General features: G+C 43.4%; 1 protein-coding gene across 1 annotated transcript in view; it reads left to right on the top strand.

Moving 5' to 3' along the window:
- Window positions 1–22,891, top strand: part of TNFAIP8L3 (TNF alpha induced protein 8 like 3) — a 43,903-nt gene extending 21,012 nt beyond the window's left edge. The window contains exon 2 of the mRNA XM_064721766.1: window positions 19,898–22,891. Within this exon, the coding sequence (XP_064577836.1) occupies window positions 19,898–20,460 (563 nt within the window). The 3' untranslated portion in view covers window positions 20,461–22,891. The remainder of the gene's footprint in view (window positions 1–19,897) is intronic.
- Window positions 22,892–23,236: the final 345 nt, after the last annotated feature.

Genomic DNA, 23,236 nt, shown 5'->3' with positions numbered 1-23,236 from the left:
CTCTGCAGCAATGATGACTGTAGCCAGCTATGGGAAGGAATAAGCACTCAATAGTCTGCTCTGTGTTTTCAGTGTTCTATTTAATTTTGCATATTATGTAACCTTTTTCAATTCAGAGTGCTTACAGTAAATTTAGGCTTATAAAGACTTGACTAGGTTTTCATAATTACCTTTTTCTCAGACATCTTGTAAAAAGCTCATGGGCTGCTGTGGTCTGGGTATACCCTCCAGGTCTGCAGTCCAAGACTCAGCCTGGATATAAAGATGTAACCTTCTATAATACGCTTCACCCAGGAAATAAACCAGTGGAGAATTGTGGAATTTTTTCTCTATCAAGACCTGGTACCAGTGTGATACCACATGTGAGCAGTGGTGCATGACATCCCTGTAAACGTCTCAGCTTCATCCAATACAAGGAGGAAAGGGAATACTTCAGGGCTTAGTAATTTTTTTTTTTTGTCCAGCTTTTTTCTTTTTAATTAATTTGTTCTTTACTTCCCCTCTAATAAATTAGACATCATGGACTTTCATCTGTCTCTTTGTATTGCCTGAACTGCGCAGGCACAACCATGGAAGTCAGTGCTTTCAGATCTGCACTCCTTACTCAGGTTTTTTAACAGTCATTATCAAAGATTGAACATTACAAATATAAATAAGCTATCTGAAGTTAAAAGCTTTGAAGCTTTGTATAACAACTGGTTCTAAATAAAAGCAAGGACTGAAGCACCAGCAGCAGCACTTCTGTGGACAAGAAAGACACCTTTCATGTGGGGAGTACCTGCAGAGACTGCTCCTGCTCCCCAGCACATGAAAGGAGACCAGAGAGGAGATGTGTGAGACTGCACTTGCACGAGGTTAATGCATTGTCTGTTTGGACCATCAAAAACAGAAGCAAGAACACAGGACACTGAGAAGTTAAAAAAGAAAAAACAAACAAACAACTCAGCCTGATTTAATTGGAAAGCATCACTTGGCTGGCTTCTTCAGTAATTGTTGGAAGCCATCCCAACTCCTTATATATTTAGAAGTGATACAATTCAACTCGTAAATAATTTTTTAATGAGTGACAGTGCTCCCAAGGTATGTGACTTAACTCTTCAATGTGTATGATAAATAGGGTTGTTCCTTTCATGCTTCATACACTTAGGACATTTTATGATAACAATAGTTTTACTGTTGGATATTTTAGAAATAGGATATCCCAATAAATGCATTTGCTGTCCTGTGAAATGACAAAGGCTTTGGACAGCAGACAGCAATAACAACTGAAACAATAATAACATGCTGAAACAATTAGTATTACCAGTCCTGTGGTGTCAGAGAGATGAAATTATCATTAGGGAGATCTACATAAGTGCATGCAAGATTAGATTTGATTAAAAGGCAGTCTTTGCACTGCAAAATCTAGCAGTGCTGTGTTGTCACTGAGAATGAAAAATTCCCTGAAAAAAATATATTTGTTTAACATATTTATGCATATATATTTTTCATTTTTTTTCTAGGCGTTTTGGTTTGTTTTGATGGTTTTCTTTGGGATTTTTTTCCAAAAAGACACCAAGTCTATGGGACCAAACTCTCTCAGTCTGAAGAGAGGAGGACTGAGCCAGATTCCCTATTGCATTGGGGAACAATTTACTTTTTCAGCCAAAATCAGTGCAGCGAGGGTAACTCAAATGGCAGACTCAACAAGCAAAGGCTGAAAACCTTGAGAGGTTGACAGGAAATCACTAGGGATTTTAGGAAAAAATAGATGCACTTCCAACAATAATTCAGCCAGCCAACATTTTCTGTCAAAAGAGCTCAAGAATTCCAGTTTATATGAATGCTAGAGACAGTCTGTAACTTGTGATTTTCCCTGTTCTCAACTGCATAAGTAGATAAAGTTGTGGTATTTGTCCAGTCTTAAGTCTCATTAGGTGCAGAGTGGGTATTGTTCTTCAGATAACCTATTAAAGTAAACGTGATGAGAGGAGTGCTCCCTCTCTGGGTGCAGAACTGGAGCAGTGTGTCAGCACAGGGGGAATTGTGCTGGTGTACACCAGAGGATTTAGCTTATTTTAAAGACAAGCAAACCTTTTCACAGGCTGATTTTGTACCTAGGGCCAGAGGGTATAGGAAAGACCACAAATTATTTTTGATTTAGGGGTTATGTTTTTCTATGACTTCAGTGCAAATTTCAGCCACGCCGTGACTCATCTTTGGGATATTATTCAATATAGCTATTAAACATTAGATTGCATGAACAGAGTCACCTTAGAACTGGCAAAAATTAAGGACATATTTGGAAAGATATGAGGAAGGGTGGAAATCAATATTTTTTAATTCAATTTCCCAGTAAGGTCTGCTCATTTAACTCAGAATATACCCTATAAAAAGACAAAGCTATTTACATTAGAAAGTTTAAGCAGCGCTTGGCTGCGAAATCCCTGGCTGCTAAGGAAGCGTGTTTTCATTAGTTTCAACTGGCTTTGGGTTTAAAAAAAGTAACAAATAGTGCTGAAAATCAGCAAGGTGCCAAGGCTGGCAACAGGGAGTCCCCTGAGCCTGCAGCCATTCCAATCAGGGTACTGCTGAAAAGCTCTGTTCTCAGAGCTGGGCCCTGGCAATGCAGAGCCAAACCTCTTTTCATTCACTCCTTCCCACTTCAGTGCCTCAGTCAGGACTCGCTGGGGAGAAAAGGCTCCTCATGGCAGCTGTTCAAGGGATAAGGATTTTATATTTTTGTGTGGGGGTGGCTCTGCTGGTGTGACAACCCCTCACAGACTGTCACAGGACATCAAAAGGTCCCCTCACACAAAAAGGTCCACACTACACTCACACAGAAAGGTCCACATTACACTCACACAAAAATGTCCACATTGGATCTCTTTGTTCCACTTAGAGTGCTCAGTTCATTTCTACACATCTCAATTAGGGAAAGCAGCCCCAGCAGCTTCACTCCCTGGAGCTCATTCATGGGAGTAAAGCTGCAATGGGACACTGCAAACTCTGCACGGAATCAGAGGGAACTTTTGGCATGGAATCTTTTAAAGGTCCCACATAAACCTTTGAAGATGAAAGTCCATTTTTCTTGTCTGACAAAGAAAGATTACACAAGCAGGACTGGAAGAACAGAGTGTGATTATAGTTGCCCATATTTAACCAAAATACAGTAATTAGTGTACGTGATAAAAATGACAGCCAAGAAATGACATAGAACTAAGAGTTTCAGAGATCTTACAAATCATTAGAGTTTGGTGGAATTAGCCTATTATATTTCAAAACTTTAAAGCATCCACTGCACACATTTCTCCATTCCTGTCTCTGAAGCTATTTTTTTCCTTTACTGCTTTACTGACCTATGCCTGTGGTCTCTTCACTTCTGAGCAAAGATAATGCCATTAAAAGTCACTCCTAAATGTAGCCATTGACATAAATAATTTATATCCCCATATTCCAGATGATTTCTATTATTTTGTGGTGAGAAAAAGAAAAAAGAATGAGCAAAGAGCAGACACAGTAAGATTTCAGCTTGTTCTCTGAAAAGTTGTCTTAGTGAAAAATAAACATGACAAAAAGAAACCAGAAAAGAGTCCTTCTCTTATTTGCTGATTCAGTCCCCAGTGGGGAAAGTGAGAGCCTGAGTATGAGACAGACATAGTTTTTAAATTCAAGACATTAATTTAAACTGGAGCCACTGTGCAATGCAGGGTTATGCTCTGGTAGCTGTGGGAAATCAGAATGATAACATCAAATGTCTTGTACCAAAATACATTCTGAGAAAGGTGGTGAAGTGCACCCAAAATATGTATAATGGTTGACTGGGATATGTCCCCTTTAAATGGTGAGTTCCCTCTAAGAGATTTAGGGAAGAGAACCTGCTGGAGATTGAGTCAGGTTTGGATGAGAAGTGGTTGAGTCAAACCTAAGTACATCAAGGAAAAAGAAAGCTCTGTGTCATCATATGTGACATCAGAATTTTACCTGGCCACTTTGGGCCATTATCATTTATATCAGCAAAGATTTTCTTTCATGAAACTCTGAATATAGCAAAATAATTCTTATCTATGTAAAAGGAAGTAGAATGGAGTCCTAAATCTTGTTCATATGCAACCTTTGGGGTCCCCAGCTATTTCAGAGGCAGATCCCCACACAGCAAATGCTCCTCCACAAGGCAGTACTTTCTTCACCTTTGTGAAGAGCAAAAGGCAAGTATTTTCTTTAAACATTTTGTTTTCTGTGGCTTATCTGAGCAGATGACTTTTTCTTACTACATCTTGGCCATGTATTTCAATATTTTTAGATTTCTCTTTGGAAAGAAAATTAAGGAAAAAAGCTGCCTCCAAGTGCATATAGTTTCATTGGTTGTAAAATAAAGAACTTTTATGGGTAAATGTAAAATAAGAAAGCAATTAAATTGTATTAGAAGAAGCCATTACAGGAATGCCCAAACTAAGACATCCAAGTGTACACTTTTAGAATATTGGAATGTGTTACATTCTTTTTATAGTGTTGGACCAAGTTTTATTCTGGAACAAAGCAGATTGCTAAACAATTGTCAAGCATCTCTAGAATCTTACAAACCATATCCATCAGATTGTTAAGGAGATTTATCAGGTTCTATTTGACCAGTTGCCAAAGCAGTATCATTATTGTAACCATCTTGATTAAGAAACTCAGAGCTGCCCTGAATAAACCATATTTATCATCACATTTACAGACTTGCGTTCAGAGCATTAATGGTCTCACTTAACCAAAGTCACTGGATACAAATCCCTCTTCAGCTGCTGTCTTAGGATGGATCCTTTGTGTGAGTTCCAAAAAGAAATTGCATCAGCCAGCCACAAGCATGAACATGGGACCAGAACACACACAATGACAGCTGACTTTCTTGTTTTTACCCCACTCTTAACATTTGTCAGAAATCTTGCAATCTCCAACATGCTGCTTGGATTTATAGGCTCTCTCTCACTAGATAAGAGACAGAGTTCTGGTATCTGGAGCTTTATTTCTTTGATAAAAGCTTTCCACAAGCAATTTGTTGTGTATTAAAGTCAAATAAATGTCCGCTGAAGCAACATTACACTACCACCACTGGGCTGGGCTTAATGAGAGCTCACACAGTGGGGAGTCTGAGAGGCTCACTGGGGAGCCCATTTGCCATGAGAAAATGCAGTTTTATCACAGGCATATTTTGCATTGGTTGTTAGGCAAGCCAAAAAGCTAAAGCTTCTATGTAAGCATGAGAGCGTTTGGGGGGAAAATACTGAAAAGTGGCAAAGCACATTTGGCTTTAGGCTTGGAGAAGGGACACAGCTGACTGATGGGGAGGTGCTGCTCCTGAAACAAACCTTTGGGCAGGGGGGGAGCAATGCTGGCAGGAGCTGAGGAAATGCAGATGAGCAAAGGCCTGAAGAGCTCCGTGCCAAGGGCACCTCAGCAACAGCATCAGGCCCACAGGAAGAGAACAGATTGCTGCAAAAGGAACTATTTGAATAGATTTGGGTGGGGAAAAAGGAGAAAAAAAATCCTAAAAAAGAAAAGCAGGTCAGCTCTCTTTGGCAGCAGACCCAACTCACTAAGGTGAGGGTTAAACTGCTGCTCAGTTATTTGCCAGGGGAAGCTTCAGCTATACTGAAGTGTAGGGTTTAACAGCATGAGACCAGGAGCTCAGATTAGCATTGGCTAAAAGGAAATAAGAATAAACAGAAGGGCTCCTCTGCCAGACCTTTCCTGTTGAATATGTAATGTGTGGTGTCTCCATGCAGAGGACTGCAAACATTCTCTCGTTTGGTTTAAAGCATCCTGGGAAACTTCATTAAATTAATAATGACTGTTAGTAAAAGTTAAGCAATTATTTTAAAGTATCATTCAGCTTGATGATAGAGTTTATTGAAGTGTTCCTGCCAGCAGTTTACTCCCTATGAGCAATACCTATATTCAGAGCTCAAACACTGGATTATCACTCTCTAGGCTTTTTGCTGCAAACCCATAGGAATCTTAAGATTATTGTGGTTTATGAAATAATAGCAATGAATTACACCTATACAGTCATTCCTTTGTAAGACTCCTATCTCCATTTAAAAGCATAGAAATGTCTAATTTGATCAAAAGCTCTCTGCTTTCTGCTCATTCCTTGTGTACTTAGATGTGAATGTCTCTGGGATATGCTATGGCAATGGCTGGAGCACAAGCAGGAGCTACAGATAGGAAAATCTGTTGCAGGAAAATCCAAACCCTACAGAAGCAGGAGCATGGGGCTCTTATTTCTCCAGCCAAGTGTGTGATAGGGGTTGCTGGACCCCCTCACTCAAGGACTTGGGCCAGGTGTGAGAAATGGGCTCCAAGCAATCTGACCCATCCCTGCCTGACCAAGTCCCCTCTGGGGATTGCCCAGCTGCAGCAGGACATGCCAGAACTGCCCAAACCCCCCTGCATGAAAGGAATTAACACTTTCCTTTGTTGTAGAAGAAGTTGAACGGGAAACATAGGATTGGGCAAAATCCATTTTTTTCCTACAGGACTGATGAGAGCGGAGCAAGAATTTGGATTTTGTCACAAAGAGCACTAAGCCCAGTGTCCTTGGGCAGGACTAAGAAATGCAATATTAATTCTCTGGGAAAGAAGGATTTGCCAAGTCTTACAAAGCAGCAAGAGGAAAGTAGTCTTTTCCCTCAGGTGGCTGCTGGTCTATCTGAGAAAGTTGCACAGGGTGTTCAGTCTTTGAACACCTTGTCAAGGTATTCAAAGTCTGTTCAGTCTTTGAATTCCTTGTGAATTCCAGGAGAGATAACATGGCTCCAAACTCACCTTTGGAAACTTTCTAGGTCAAACTCAAGAAGCTGCCTATGCTTAAAATGGCTCCAGAAGGAGAAGTAACAGGCCAGCGCCTCTGCTTCTTCAGCAGGTACCACAGACACTCTAAAATTCATGTTTGAGATCAAGAAAGGGCTGCATTGACCAAAGTCCCTTCAGCAGTGTCAGTAGTGGGGTGGAATGGGTTCCTGCTGGCCATCCCCGCGTTCCCCAGGGCTGTGGGACTCTGCTGTTCCATCACCAACTCCAGAGCCAGAGGCAGCAGCTCTGGGGCAGCCAGAGGACAGCGGTGTGGGCTGAGCTGCAGGGCTTCCCTTAGCATCAGCCTGGGCCAGATCAGCTCCTGGGGAGCCTCTCCAGAGGCCAATGCACCCAGAGGTTCCATTCTGCATGGCCCAGCTGGATGCTCTCTGTACATGTGGGCATCATCATGAATCAGAGCCTGTGTGCTCAGAGACTTCACTGAATTGAAACCAGCAGGGATGGCACATTCTGGTTAGCTGTGTTTGTTGTTGAGGCTTGTCCTGTCAGGCTTTTCTGTAGCTAGTGCAAAGGCAGTGAGTTTTGGTTTTTTTCCTGTGCAAATTCAATCCTGACTCCTTGGAGCTGCAGTGTTATGTAATGAGGATACATGTGCATAAATACATATATATATATATATGTGTATATATATATAAACCCCCACATAACACATTGCTGTTACTCACATGCCTCAGAATAAACAGACCTTCTAAGAACTGTCTTGACCCTTTCAGTACTTTTCCAGCATCTTTCCCATTTCTGCTTTCCTGAAATACAGAGCTGTACTCAGAGTGAACTTCAGCACCATGGGTGGTTACAGGCACTGCTGTTACCCTGTTATTAGCAAAAGCATCCGTGTTATCAGTATTTCCCTCCTGGCATGATGTACTTTGTATATACACAATGAACGAGGTAAAAGCACAAACCAGATGATTTCATTAGTGTTTATCCTCTGCAGGAGCTCTGCCTGTCGGGTGTTGTTTGTGCTGCGTGGGTCAGTCACCTCACTGTAAAGATACTGATGCCATGCTCAGCAGTTTACTTTAAACCCACAACAAGAAAACCATCACCAGTTGTCAGGTTTCTCCTCCTTTTTATTTTTTTTTCCCAGTATAAACTCGGGATGTTTTCTTTCATTGGTGTAAGACACTAAGACACAATAAATTTAGCAGATAACAGCAGATAATAAGCAGATAATATGCATGCACATTTTGAACCAAAGAGGAACAGAATTGATCTGCAATTCTACCTTCCTCTCCTACCTTTTCTGTCCTTCCAAAGGAAATCATCTTTTGCTTGTACTGTAAGGCTCAGCTTTCATTAGCCTGGACTAAGTTTTTCACAGTGGTCATTCCCTGTGGCAGGATTGCCAGGGACAAGTGTGGAGAATCCAGCAGGTGGTCCGGTTCATGTGGAACAGATAGATATATAAACCTGTGTCCTTTTTTCCACAGGACTGGATTTCATCACATATTCATTCCTAGTGTTTTGTGCATCTTGATCAGATGCTTGACCTGACACTGTAGACAAGCAGTGCAGAGCAGATCACACAAAGGATATATTAAAGTCCAAATAAGACTTCATTTAAAGCAAAACAAGGTTATAGATCACATCTGAGGCATAAGGCAACGTGTTCCTACCAATAAATCCCCAATCAGATGCACAAAAACTTGTAAGGGATGCAGAGTGTGATGAATCCCAGCTGCATTGACCAGCATTAATTTTTCCTTTGTTCAGGAGTTTTCCATTTAGAATCTGGGTTGGCCATCTCCCCAGCAACTAATCCTTCTCGAGGGACAGGGGGAAGAAGAAACAAAAATAAGGAAAATAAAATTACTCAAGGATTCTACACAGCCTAATGTTCTGCAACGTAAAAATGTCTTTCCTTTTCTTTTGAATAACCAGGCAAACAGTAAAGCATTGTTCAAAATAATAAGTACATGGAGACTCTTCTAGTTTTGTTGTCCTCTTTGGGGAACAACACTAAACAGCAAAGTCTTCTTCTAAGTAGTCACATCTTCTGCCCTTTCAGTTTCAGCTTTGCTGATGTTAACAAATACTTTTCTAGCACCCTCAGACGGAAAACAAGGCATTGGTTTCAGCCTGCATTGAGGATATTGACATGTTGAGGTCAGATTTTCTTGTGAAGGTGTGCAGAGCTCCAGTGTTCATATGTGGGCAGCTGTTTCAGTATAGCACAGGCTTAATCTCCTCTCTGTTGAAGAAGGGGGGAAATTTCTAAACTACAAGGAAAAGGAATTTACTCATTTGCTTGTCAGCAAGGAGAAGACAGTGACATTTAAGAATAAATTTTCTCATTTAAACTTGTAACACCACCATTTCATTTATAACTACACCACTGAACTAGCTCACTGTAGGTGGATTCTGCAATATCAAACAGCAAGCAGGGTTTGTTTCAGCAAGGCTACAGTGAGATTGTCTGTAAGGAAATTGTTAAAGAAAACCCAAAAACTTCAAAAGAGTTAAAAGAAACCAGAGCAGGCATCATTCAGAAACTGATATTATCAGCAGCTCTTGCTCAGAAAGGAAGGGTACCCTTAGGTCTTTTATGAACTTGCATAAGCAACATTCCCATCTGGTATTGTGCTGGGCTCAAAAAGCTGCAGCACAGTCAACAATTAATTGGGGCTGGATGGAGCAAAACTGCTTCAAGCAGCAGCGAAACCCTCACTGCCACGCTGGAGCTCAGGTCTGCACCTGAAAGCTGCTGCAAGAGCCGCAGTTCAACAGCTGGCTCAGAAACGCTGCTGCTGTCCCTGCCTGCAGTGGGACACAGCCCTGGGGCACAGGCATGCTCTGGGAGCCATGAATTAATCCAGAGCATCTTCGTTACCCCAAAAGACTTCACAAGTTGCATCAACTCTTCCAGATCTGTTCAAGTCCTTTTTTACCTCCTGCACATTTCTCAGAATAGGAGCTAAAATTTTGGACTGCAGTCAGTGATAAATTAGATGCCTTTACAACTCCAGGCCTTTGCATTCATGGAGGGAGTGAAAACTGTTATGAATACAGAGACAAGTGCACCCACATACCTTGTAAGTAATGATTCTGTGACACAGACAATATCACGAAGGGGAGGGTTTAGAAAACTATTCCTTTAGTAATAGACACACACATCTGCAGAGCCTCTTCCAGCAGTAGTTTTGGGTTGGGGTTTTGAGTGGGATTTTCTGTTTGGTGAAGGGGCTCTGTTTGTTTTATTGAGGGGGAAGGTTGGGGATTGGGTTGGGTTTTTTTTGTTTAATCTGTTAAGGAACATCAGTCCATCATGGGATAAGCCTCACTTGAAGCTCCCTTATGCCCACACCAGGCTCTCCTGTTGGAGCAGGTTTGACATCCTTGGTTTGCTTGGTGACACTCCCATCAGTCCTGCCCTCCCAGCTGTAAGACAGCCACAGCTGTGCCTCTCTGTGCACTGCAGCTCCAGATGGGAGCCCTCACCTTCCAGAGTTGTGAGCACTAATCAGCAGCTTCAAAATATTTCTTTTTAAATTGACTCCCCCAAAACACATACACAGAGAATAAAAATTAGACAATAAATAGCCTATGCAAAAGGTTAAGGAAACCTTCTTCTCTTAATAGTTTTAAACATGTTGTGATCAGTCTACAGTGTCTGCTCCTGACTTAGGAAAGTGAACTGCTGTCAGACATTTCTTGCCATTATTGTCCTCTTCACCTTCCCCTCATTTGACTTTGTTCTCTGGTATAAACAGAGTTTGGAGGCATGGCTGGAATTAAATGTGGAAATTAACAGCTCCTCTGGCCTTTTTATTCAGGGACCAGCAGTATGTTTTTCCAGCTGCACCTGATATCTGGCATTGGTTTATTCCCCTTCCATCCATCACCTTCTTAATTCAAAACCAAGTGGTCAAGCAACCAAATACCAAATTAGGAAAACAACAGCACACAGTGTCCTTAAAAGAGTATCTCCCTCTTTTGCCAGACACACAGATGCCATTAACTCACATCAAGCTCCTGTCTTTCCCCTGCCCTCCCCTTGGCCTCTTCCCATTCCCACACACCCTGACAGGTGTCACCCAGCCCAGCCAGCTCACACTGGCTCAGTGCACTCAGCACTGCAAGCAGAGAAGACACAGTGCTGTTTTCCAGGGGTTTTGCCTGTTTATAAACCCAAGAACCCCAGAAGCAGAGTGAATTGCAGTTGTGCCTCTCACACCCCTGGCAGCGTGTCTGGGGTAGCTCTGCAGGGATGGATGCAGCTGCTGCCCCATCCTCTCCCTCTGGCCATGGCAGGGCTCAGCTCACACAGCAGCTGGACACCTGCTGCAGCTGCACCCTGGTGTGGGTTCTTTGGAGTTTATCACCTTGACCTGGTTTGGCAGAAATGCTGCCCCCTCCCATGTTCTTGCAGCCTACAGAGAAATGCCATCTCACTTTCACAGCATCTCCAGACCAGCTACCCTTGGGTCTACCCAAGTGCCTGCTTTCTCATGGAATTTTGTACATCCCTAGAGCACAGACGTGGTTATTTTTCATGCCATTCTTAATATATTAGAGTCAAAAATAGAATTATTCTATGCAAAAGGCAAGGGCGTTTATCTCCGGAGAAAGAGCAGTGTAGTGCAACAGCAAGCAATTTGAAGGCACAAAAATAAACCCTCAACATTTTCTTCCTGAGAGGATGAGAAATGGGTGGGGGAAAAAATAGCAGTTGGTGAAGCAGTCCCCAGTAGCTTGTTTCATAGCTGCACTTTAACTATTTAAAGCACCCAGATTGCACAGAGGCCTTGTTTAATGTTTAGGGCTGATATTGATGGGCCTTGCTTTACTAACAGCATATTATTTTGTTCCTACTGGGAACAACCAGCTCCTGCATGCTAAAGGGACCTCTTTGGAAGGAGCAGAAAGCATTTGAGCTGCAGCAGCACAGGGAAATCTGAGCCTCCCCTTGCCCAGGAGTGGAGCCTGTGCTAACTGCCAAGCACCAAGCCCACAAAAGCACAGATGCCTCCACAGCCTCCCTCTGTCCCTCACCCTGCCAGAGGAGGGGATAAAAGAACACATGAGCATCATGCACACCCTCATCAACAATTCCAGTCATTGATGAAACTGGACTGAAAGCCCCCCAGACCTGTGCAAGTGTCACAATGTTCAAAGAGCTTTTCAAGTTTTTGTTCAGAGCAAATCTCCTAGTTTGGAACCACTGCAAGCAAGTTCTACAGATCATTGACAAAGAGAAGCTGCTACAACAATTGCATCTGGATAAAACAGGACAGCTGCAAGATCTTCAAAGGTTTCACATGGCTTTTAAGTCTCTGTGACAAACAACACTTTGGCAAGAAAATCCTTTCTTTCCTGGATAATTGTTACCTTAGTGTGGAAGAACATGATGGTTGAATCCTTTCAAAGAAGCCTACAAGCCTTCATTCCTTAACAAGATAATTGTTTATCATTCATTATGTGCCTGATATTCCCCAAGAGCCTCTGTCCCTTCTAAGCAATAAACAACCCCTTAGCACATATCAAAGAATTCATTACAATCCTGTTGTGAAAATTACATGGCCAGACATTAAAACAAGCATAATTTTCCTATAGAGATAATAATTATTTGACTAATTGGGTATTTTTGCCACACAGTCCCCATGATAGCTTCTTTTTTCCCTGCTGTGTCTTCTAGAAAGGACAATGTAATAAATGTGGTGATCATGGGAAAGGCAAAGGACATGAAACACAAAATGCTTCAGAGGCTGAAGTTAAATTCTTCTATAGTTCCTGCCCAAGATTTCTGGACAGCCTATATTGGGTAAAAAAACTTCACAGACAGTTTGAAGGCCAAAAACTCCTGGCCAATTATTGTCCCTGAGTGCCACTAGGGCTGATGGGGTTGGTGAGCTATCCATGCTTAGATAAGATCTGCCTGTAGTGTTTGGGTATGGCACCATGCCTCTTTGGTCAAAAGTAGTCTTTTAGAGTAAAACTACCATTTAAAAAAAACATACATTAATATATTCATAAACACCTGTCTCAAAACAAGGAGGATCCATAGGTCATTGCAAGGGGTAGTAACCAACCTCCCCTTGTCAAAACTCTGCTGTCAGTGGGGAACCTTTTTGTCTGGCAGTGTCTGGCAAAGCTAAACAAGCTTTATTGGGACAGGGGTGTTCACTCTTTCCACTGTATTTTGACATGAACATAAACTGACATCAAAGACTTTAAACCTGTTTATAAAATACAGTGGTCAGTTTATCAAAACCTCTTCTGGTTGTACAGCAAAGTTTAGAAACCCCAACACCCTGGTATTTCACTATCACTCCTGGCAGACAGACTATCACTCCTGAGCGGTTCACTTGGGAGCAGAGCCTTGCTCACACCCTGGGTGTGCCCCAGGTGCTGTGCAAGCCCTGCATCACTCACTGCCAGCTGCCAGGACCCAACCAGCTGTGCCTGCTGCCTTGGCACAGCTGCAAAATACAAGGGGGAAAGTTGAAAATGAACCCTTGAAAGTCACCCTACCATTCCCTGAGCCACAGCCTGGTTTAGCTTTGGTTCTGATTTACATTATCAAGTTAATAAAATTAAAAGCTTTAGTAACCACTCTCAGAGAGGTGTCTGCTGCTTGCATGTGCCAGCTGGAGCAGGGCTGGTCCTGCTGCCTGGCCCAGCCCATAGGTTTGTGGGACCCAGGGGCAGAGATGATCCCCAGTGAGCCCCTTTGGCAGGGAGGGGTTTCCTCTCCCACAGGCTGGCTGCGAGTTTGCAGGATGTGACCAAGCACAATGTCTCATTTGTAATGTCAAACAGCAGCCATACAAAATCCCAGCCTGCTGCCAGCCCTGCCATGTATTCCAGGGAGTGCCTGGGAGGGTTCCCACCCTGTGAGCCAGGCTCAGCTCTGGGACAGTGCTGTCATCCAGACACCACTACTGCTCCCAGACCCAGGAGAGCAGCACAGCACTGCAGTTCAGTTCCCAGCCAGCTACCAGGGGCAAAACTCAGCCAGACCCTTTTTGGCAACTCCATCAGAGCTGATGGAAACTGCAGCTGAGCTCTTCTCCCGTGGACAGGCTCCTGGAGGCATTACCCAGAGGACAGCAATCTATCCACTCACACTGCTCTTCTTCTCTTTACAGAAGGGGCCCCCAGCCTTCCACCACCTCCTCCAGGTATTGAAAGGCAGCTCCAGTATGTAGCAACAATAGAGAACTAGAAAAGTAAATGCCAGATAAAAACCAGCAGCAGAAATTAGACTGTGCATTGGAATCCCCAGTCCCCAGGTTCCCAGACAGGGCTGTTTCTGTGGCATAGTTACTGCTCATCTAAAGCACTGAAAGGAAAAATGGTCTTTTTTTCCATTCAGTCATATTTCCTCTGCACAGGGCTGTTGCTGCCCTTTCCAGCATGTCCAAGTTCTGCTTTGGGCACTGGTACATTCTCCCAGGATCATATAATTATCAGTCTGTAATCTCCTGTTCCACTGCGGATATGAGCAACCCTTTTATGCTCACAGTAACAATTTGGAAGTGTTAAAGTTTGAGCACTGGGCCCCTGGTGCTTACACGTGTTTAAATTGGCCCTCCCTGAAAGCTGATGTATTCCATCTGCTCTATTGGATTTCTTGGCTGAAAGTGACTGGAAACACTGAATGTTTCTTCTGCAGTGCTCCTGTGGCTGTCCAAGAGCAATACACACACTCAGAGCTCGTGCCTGGCCTGCCCAGGGCTAAAACACTGCACTGCAAGTGGCTTCAGTGGACTTTTTTTAGAGCTACATTGAAATCCTAAATCCTACAGTTCACATTTCTAATCAATCATATAACATGCAAGTAAGACTTGATGGGTAAATAAAACACCCGCATTTGCAGTTCATTTCCTCTAGCATTTTGCCTGAATAATGGAAATTAAGCATTTTTGTATTTATGTCAAGAAAAGGAGCCATTAGAGGAAAATCTTTAGGTTATAAATTAACAGTAAATTATCAACACCAGCAGCAGCACTGGATTAACCATTCAGATATCCACTGCAAGAGTTTTGCAATCCAACTGCCTCATTGCCATTCCCAGACTCTCCATGCTCAGGGGCAGGTACATCACTAAGTTAAAGCACACAGATGCATTCAAAGTGGGTCACAAAAGTCATTAAAACAGCATCTTTTTACAACAATTTTCACAACCCAGCCCCCTCACACTGTGGCAGACTCTGAGAGTGTGCCTGGCCCTTGGCTTGGTCCATCTCCCACAAGCCTGAGCAAATGCTAGCAGCTGGAGGGATGCCCACCTTTCCAGCAGCACTGCTGACTTCTTGAAGCCTGTCTTTTGCTGCAGAAGCTGCATTTTAAAAGTGAAGATTCAGGAGTATTAAAAATATTTCAGCCTCTTCATCATCTTTACTTTCTCATGCATTTCTATCTTGTTCAGTTAAGGTTCAGCCCTTTGCTTGCTTCCAGTACAGCTGGGGCACAGATGCAGGGACCCTTTTCTGGTTCCCATCACCTCCCATTCCTGCCAAGCTGCAGGAACCCTCTTCAGACCTGCAGCCTCTTCATGATTTTAGCTCAGACCTTTAATTTAAAACAGCTCAACTCACCTCTCCAGGATGCTCTCAAGGCTGCTCAGTGGCTCCACCACGTGCACTCCTTGGCTGGAAAGCACAACCACCCTGAGTGCTCTGAGCTGGGGTCACACCCAGGGTAGTGGGAAATCAGGCAAAGCTCCTCGTGTGTCTCACTCTGGAGCAGGTGGAGCCAATGGCTGAGGTGGGGGATTGCCCAGGACCAGCTGCAGCAGGCACTGGCTAACAGCTCCCAGTGTCAGGTGAAATCCCAGCCAGCCTGCTGAAACAATTAAAAATGCACTGGGCAGCCTCCACAGAAACCCTTTAGATCAACTCCTCCTCTCCCCATTTTTGTGGTGAAGCCTCACTCTCTCCAGAGTTCACTTCAACTCAGCTTTCAGCCATTAGCCAGGGGAGAAAATATCCTGGCTGCAAAATGGTATCATGGCTTTGACTAAGTGGCTGACTAGGGGGGAAATGGATTCATTGTTCAGGAGGCTGCTTTCCATATCCTCATAATTGCTTCCAGCAAATGTTGACCATTCTCCCTCCTCACCATAGTGGAAGCATCTTCTGGTTGAGTGGATTTGCCTGTGTTTTGTACAGAGCAGCTGAATGCAGATTTACATAAAAATAGTATTGCTGAGCATTTAGTTCTGACCATTTTGTACTTGGTACAGCCATCTGCAATCAAAATGTTTGGAGAATATTACAGATGTTCTTGCATGTTAGTCTCAAAAACTCCTCAAATACAAAACTCCTACATCCGCTCTCTAGAGTTGCCAAACTTTTTCTGCACTTCTGTTATTAAGCAACTCTGTTATTAAGCAATCGTGTTATTAAGTTTAGTGGATGTGAGACATCTTTGTCATGTTGAGCACTGCGTGCCAGGAGCTGGGTGGTCACTGGTGTGCTGCCCTGACCATGGGACTGCCTGGGCAGCCTCTCCCCATCCTCCTGCCCTCCATGGGCACCACAGCTGGGAAATCAGGGCTGGAGAGCTGCACTTCCAGGAGGATGGAAGTTTGCTGTAGGATCAATCCCACCACGAGGAGCTTTTTAAACAGCTTTTATCATACACAGCTCTCTAGATGACAGAGAGAAGGTGAGAGCAGATCTGAAGCAGAACTGGCCCTTTCTTTAGTAAAAACTAAGATGTCAGATTTTCTGTAATGGAAGCTAATCACTAGCCAGCAAAGCAGTATGCTTGGAGGGTGGTTTTTCATTTTTAGCCTTGGTGAAATGTTCCTGAAAGCTAATAGCATCTATAATGTCGTTGCTGATTTGTTTTGCTGTATGAAAGAAAGCAGAAAATAGAATTGCGGTATGTAGGAGGTGAAGATGTATTTTGTGTAGTGAGCAATGTGCTGCAGTAAGAAAAGGCTGCCATGGTAAACATGCTGTCCCCACCAAAGCCTGAATGTGATCATGTGGCTAAGCACTTGTGATCTTTGAAAGGCAAGGCGTCACCTGGGTGTCTGAGCACAGTGGGATTTTGGAGGCAGGAATCCAGACAATCAATCCAAACAGCTTCTCTCCCTCTCCAGCAGATGCTGCTGCAAAGCTGTGCACACCCAGAACCAAAGCACAGCCCTTTGTGAGCAGCCCCCACGCCGCTGTCTGGATGCACGAGGGGGCTGATGGCTGCTGCCTGCCCTCTCCCCATCCCACACACACGGTCTGAGGGCAGAGCAGGAGCTGGGCCGGGGCAGGCCATGCTGGGGCTCTGCTGGCAGCCCTGGGGCAGGTGGATGCTGCCCTTCACCTCCTCCAGAGCCTGGCAGCAGCTCCTGACGTGGTGCAGGGACTGTGGCAGCAGCTGCAGCTTCTCTATTCAACAGTGCACTGCAGTCTGTGCCCACCGGAGCCTCCTCTGCCTGGTACAGCTGAGTGGGATACGGCTCCTGGTGCAACCATTGCCAGCTCCTGCAGTGTGCAGTGCAGGGAGCAGCACAGGCCATGGAGGGAGCCAGGGGAAAGGAGCCTGCCCAAAGGATTTGAGGCTGCCTGGTTCCTGAGGAATGGCATGGCTGGGGGGCTGCAGATGCCATGGAATGATAGGATGGAGAGGCAGGAGCACAAAGGGAGGGAGCCACAGCAGGATTGCAATAATACATTTCTTTATTTTACTTTTAGAAAGATGAGGAGGAGCTCAGTCTCATGCTATTAAATAGTAGATCCCACACTTGGGGCTCACTGTGGAAAAGCATTCCAGCCTTAACACTGAGTTAAACTTGGCCTGATGGATTCCAGCTGTGCTGTGCTTTCCACAGCCTGCACCTTTCACTGGGACCTGTGGTATCATTGTCTGAGCTACCAGACCCAAGGGTGTCCTGGGAAAGAGACTCATGTTTAAAGGTCACACTGCCCAGTTTTGTGGATAAGAGACAGAAATTTGGACACACAAACATATATCACACTTTATTTTCTGTGCCAGAAAACTGTCCCTTCTGAAAAGTTCATTAGAAGCTTTTATGTGTTAATTTAAAGTCCAGCTTTGTCTCGGAGATCACACAGGAGGGAGGGAAGCTGCATGTGTCTGTATTTAAGGTGCTGCTGGCTCTGCTGGTCCCAGACTCCCCCAGGGTGTGGGATGGGGATGGGATGGGATGTTTCACTCACCCCAACTGCTGGCTTTGCTTGGAGCACAGAATTGCAGCAGGGCCAGGCACAAAGGATTCAGCTGGGCTCTCCCCTGGGCAAAGGGACACGAGGCTGAAGTGTCGTGAACTTCAGTAAAATTAATATCCTAAAAATCTACTGCAATTCTTTTCAGTTTTTGATCAAACCAGGTGCTGATCAACTACATCCACTTGATTAATAGCAAGCACTCACTAGAGAAACAGACACTAACAATCTCCCATTTCAGTGTGTCAAATGCACATAATTACTCATCACGGATACTATTTATATGCCCACGTACTGCTAAGTGAAAGAATGCTTTCATCCTGCTTTTATCATTTCTAGATTAAATCACAGTTTTTCCTATTTCCTCCAGACAGCAGCTCAGCCCCACAATTTTCTCTCCAAATGACAGGCAATTCTTTTAAGCACATTGAATTATTTTTTCCAGGTGGTGGTTCAGTTGAAATTAAATGTTACTCTTTAACAGCTGTGGCACACAAAGATGACAACTTTAATATTCCAGCCAACTTGAAAATCAGAATTAAAAAGAGGACTTTAAATCCAAGTGAGCACTGGCAGCCAGCACCCCTTTTTCCTGGCACGAGGGTGTAAGGAGCACAGGGGAAGTGACAGCACTCCTGTGCTGAAGGCTGAAAAGGGCCTTGGAGCTCACCCCACCAGCTTAAAGACTCACTCAGACCCCACAATCGAATAAATACTGGCAGATTTGATTTTTATTGTCATTTTTAATCTCTTAGTGGTTTGGTTTCCCAGCAGCTGGTGAAGGACATGGTTACCTCCATCCCCTGGGAGCAGCCAGGTGTCCTGGAGAGCAGAGCGAGGTCCCAGCTGGCAGGGACACAGGGACACCTCCTCTGCAGGAGCACAGACTGAGGGCAGATGAGAGGGAAAGGCAAGGAAGGTGTTTGGGAGCAAAGAGGCCACTCTGCCATCACTCAGGGCTCACTGGCTGTCCTCCCCAGATACACACCCTCTTCACCACCTGCCTACTGTGATAAAGTGCCCTTTGATCCAGCAGAGGCTCTGCTGCCCCAGTATTAACCTGGACAAGTATTTCATAGCCATATTTCCTTTGCTTTGTCCACAGAGGATCGGTTAGAAGACAACATTAATGTGAAGAACAGAGGAAAGTCAAATTAATCTTGACCAAGAATTACAGTTCATGATAAAAAGCCCAGCAGTAGCCATGTGTTCAGGTGCTCTGCTGAGAGAAATGCACAGATATGAGTAAAAGACAAAACCCACAATATTTGTTTGATAAATGTAAATAGTTCAGATATTTTTGTCTGTCAGGAACTGCATACACTGAGGCACCAATATTTTATAAAAGTCATATTCTACAATTTTTCAAATTGATAACAAAAGGGCAAGGCATTGATACTACAGATTAAGGCAAAATAAATGCATTCTTGTGAATCTGCTTAGCCTTACCATGGAACAACAGTGCCTCCCAATGACCATAGTGTAATTCTGAAGGTTCATATATTGCTTGTCACTATATCTTTTTGCTTGTCTCTGGTACTTCATGTATTATTTCAACCACCACATTTCAGCAGATTTCTCTGCCAAGAAAGCTTTCATACTAAACTACAAAATTAAATTACTGTCACAGAATCAGCATATATATCCCCTGCCAGAATATTCTGTTCTTTATTGCAATCAAAACAAAGTGGCTGCAAGACCTGAAACATGAGTGTAAAGATATTCACAGCCATGTTTCATGGGTGGAACCCCAGGGATACCTGGCAATAGTGTGCTGGGAGTGTTCCTGCTGTTGTGACTGTTCTGGGCAGTGACACGTGCAAGGTCTCACTTAAGCATGCAGGTACTTCTTTTCTTAACTGATTGCAAAAATAATTCACCAAATAAAATTAACATTTCCCCTTTTTTTCTTTCCCATCCAGGTCCTGATTATTTCAGCTCCAAGAATCTTGCACTGCAAGCCCAGAAAAAGATCCTGAGTAAAATGGCAACCAAAACCATGGCTAACATGTTAATCGACGACACAAGCAGTGAAATCTTCGATGAGCTGTACAAAGTCACAAAGGAGCACACCAGGAACAAAAAGGAAGCCCATAAAATCATGAAAGACCTGATCAAAGTGGCCATAAAAATCGGGATCCTCTACCGAAACAACCAGTTCAACCAGGAAGAGCTGGAGATCGTGGACAAGTTCAGGAAGAAGCTGAACCAAACTGCCATGACCATCGTCAGCTTCTACGAGGTGGAGTACACCTTTGACAGGAACGTGCTGGCAGAACTGCTGCACGAGTGCAAGGAGCTCGTGCACGAACTCGTGGGGCGGCACCTGACGGCGCGCTCCCACGGCCGCATCAACCACGTCTTCAACCACTTTGCGGACGTGGAGTTCCTGTCTGCTCTGTACAGCCTGGACGGGGACTGCCGGCCCTACCTCAAAAAGATCTGCAACGGCATCAACAAACTGCTCGACGAGAAGGTTCTTTGAAACCGCGCTCCAAGGCAAGAAACCGACCAAAAACTTCTCTCTAGAACTGGCCACCCTTCCTAAGCCATGGTAGGCAAGCAAGCTTCCTTCCCCTCAGTCTTACTACAATCCCCTGCAGGGCCCAGAAGGTGCTCACCAGGTTCGTGGTGAAGTGGAAAACTTAAATGAGAAAGCTGTCGATTTTAATGCTTTGTTCAGATAATTCAGTCTCTTTCAAGGAGCAGAGTGAACAAGGCTGCTGATATGTATTGTTCAGACACAGATTGCTATTCACCATGATCTTGCTAGCTTTGTGTTCAAGGCTGAACATGTGAACAGAAAGTAAACTCAGATGCATGGCTATGTAAAAATAGACAGATGAAGGCAAGAGCAATACATGGAATTCACCCCCAAGGCCCTTGGTGCATATATTTTTATTATTTCCACGCTAACTGAAAAGGCTTTGACAGAAAGTAGGGCTGTAATGGATTAAGTTCACTCCTTTCAAAAGGATCAGGAATCAATATGAGAAAACAACTCTGATTTTACATGGTCTATAAATCTAATAAGAGAGTAACAAATCATACAAGCAGGAAAAAATCTAAAGAACTGCTCTGTGAAGCAAGTTTCATCAATTTAGTTTTATACCTGCTAACAACAGAGAGGAGGTTTCATTTTAATTTGAAAAGCAGCTCAGTGGTTCAAACTCAAAGGCAGTTAAAGTAGTACAGCATTCCCCTGCTCTCAGGGCTTGTCTATTGGGTAACCGCAGGTGAGTTCAGACTGAAGGTTGTGCTGCTCTTACTGTTCTGCCTGGCAGAACAAAATACTCTTTGTGAAGATTTTGAAATTGCCCTTATGAGGAGCAGCACACCTGAGACACCAACATTTACAGCCCTGAGCCTCAAAATATTCAGCCTAGATAATACTCTTGGTTTAATGTACCCATGACATTTGTGCCTACAGTAAACCAGAGGTGGGATACAAAGGAACCCCATCCACTATTTGTGCAGTGCCTCCAAGTGTAGCATATCCACAGTTGTCAGAAAAGCCTTAGTGACTCTGGTGAGTTCCTGGAGTGAGTTTTTGTTCAGAGTGGTTTCAGTGAATTTTCTAGGGTTTTTTTGAAACAAGATATAGTGATGTCTTCAAATTGAAAGCATTTTGCCAAGAAAGAGTGGGTTTTGTGCAGGCATGGTTGGACACAGGGAGTGTGGGAGCAGAGTGGATGCTCGGCTGCCACCTGCAGAACCTGGGTAGGTGGAGACTGATCCAGAGTGAAAAACACATGTTCAGAAACCTCCCCTCTCCATCTTATCCTCCAGACTCATCTCTGTCTCCTGGCACTGCAGAGTCAGGAGCCCTCTCCTTTCAGCTGACACAGAGAGCAGAGAGTGCCATCATTTGGGGGTAATACCTTCCATATCATGTATACTATGATAGAGAGATGCATGTATCTGAAAGTTGACAAAGACAAGAAGATATATTTTAAAGCCATTCCTCTCTAAGGGAAACTTACAGGTTGATCACTCATTACTTTAGGACAAGAAAAAAAAAAAAACCGTTTTTCATTTCAATAAATTCTTGAATACTATGGTATTAAGAGAAAACTGTTCAAAATTCTTATTATCCTTCTGTCTTTCCTCACCCCAGAATAACTATATTTTATCTCTTGCAACAAGTTTTAACTGTCATACCTTTATACAGTTGAGAATACACACACCCAGGTCATATACTCACTTGGGTTGTCCTAGATGGATTTTTACTTGTTCCCAGGAGAACTCATCTGAAGCACAGTAAAAATGAAAGACATTGGCAGAACAGTTTTTAATGGTGTAAATTCCCCCCCATATTTCCTTTAAGCATTAAAAATAGATTTAGTTGCAATGAAGATGGACAACTCCTTTGCAACACAGAAGTGAAACAGCAACATTTGGGGTTCAGCCATTGCAGAGCCATACTTACATGCATCATTACCTGCATTTCTTCCAGGCATGTACTTGTCAACTGATGCTTTTGAATTGTATTTCTTGTATCCAATGCTCCTGTCCCAGTGCACATGTCAGATTTTGTGTGTTTCATTTGTGGCAAACAAATTTAAGTTCTTCTTTTAAGGCCAGAAAAAGATTATTCAACATTCAAGATGTCTAAAGGAAAGGGATATCCTGTATTTGTGACTTTTTGTGTGTTTCAAGTATCAATATTCAGATTCTGGTATTTTAAACACACCAGCTGAACATCTGTTGTTTTATTTAAAAATAATCTGAGTAGCCTTAAGGAAAGATATGTTTTCAAGTATTTCTCATACTTGCATATCCTGTATATTCATTGTTTACTTTTGTACTTGTAGCTTGGTATGTAAAAACATTGCTAAAATATGGGCAATGTTCAGGTCACCTTAAATATATTATGTATTATCACATTTGTGGATTAAAAATGTGTGATTACTGCCCTTTTTGTTTCCTTTGGATTTGTTTATCCTACCACCTCTATTGCATCACAAGCACAAAGAGCAGCAAAGGAGCAGGTACCACAAGCCAAAATCTCACTCTTCCAAGGACCTTCTTGCAAATTTCCCATTAAATACTCAGTCCAGTTTAGCTTGATGTGATTTAAAGCAGATAAAAGACATATTCCTGACAGATTTTACAGCCCTGTCCTAAACATGGAGGTGCTGGAACCTACCAGAACATTTCAACAGGAAACATTTATTCTCCTGTCCTTATTCCCAGCAAAGGCGAACTGTTTCGGCTGAAGGAGCTCAGGATTTGCAAACAGCTCACATGGCAATTATACT

This window comes from Zonotrichia leucophrys, chromosome 10 (genome assembly GCF_028769735.1).
Source record: "Zonotrichia leucophrys gambelii isolate GWCS_2022_RI chromosome 10, RI_Zleu_2.0, whole genome shotgun sequence".
Classification (NCBI taxonomy): Eukaryota; Metazoa; Chordata; class Aves; order Passeriformes; family Passerellidae; genus Zonotrichia; species Zonotrichia leucophrys.
Note: the sequence above shows the minus strand (reverse complement) of the source record. Positions and strands in the feature narration are given on the sequence as shown.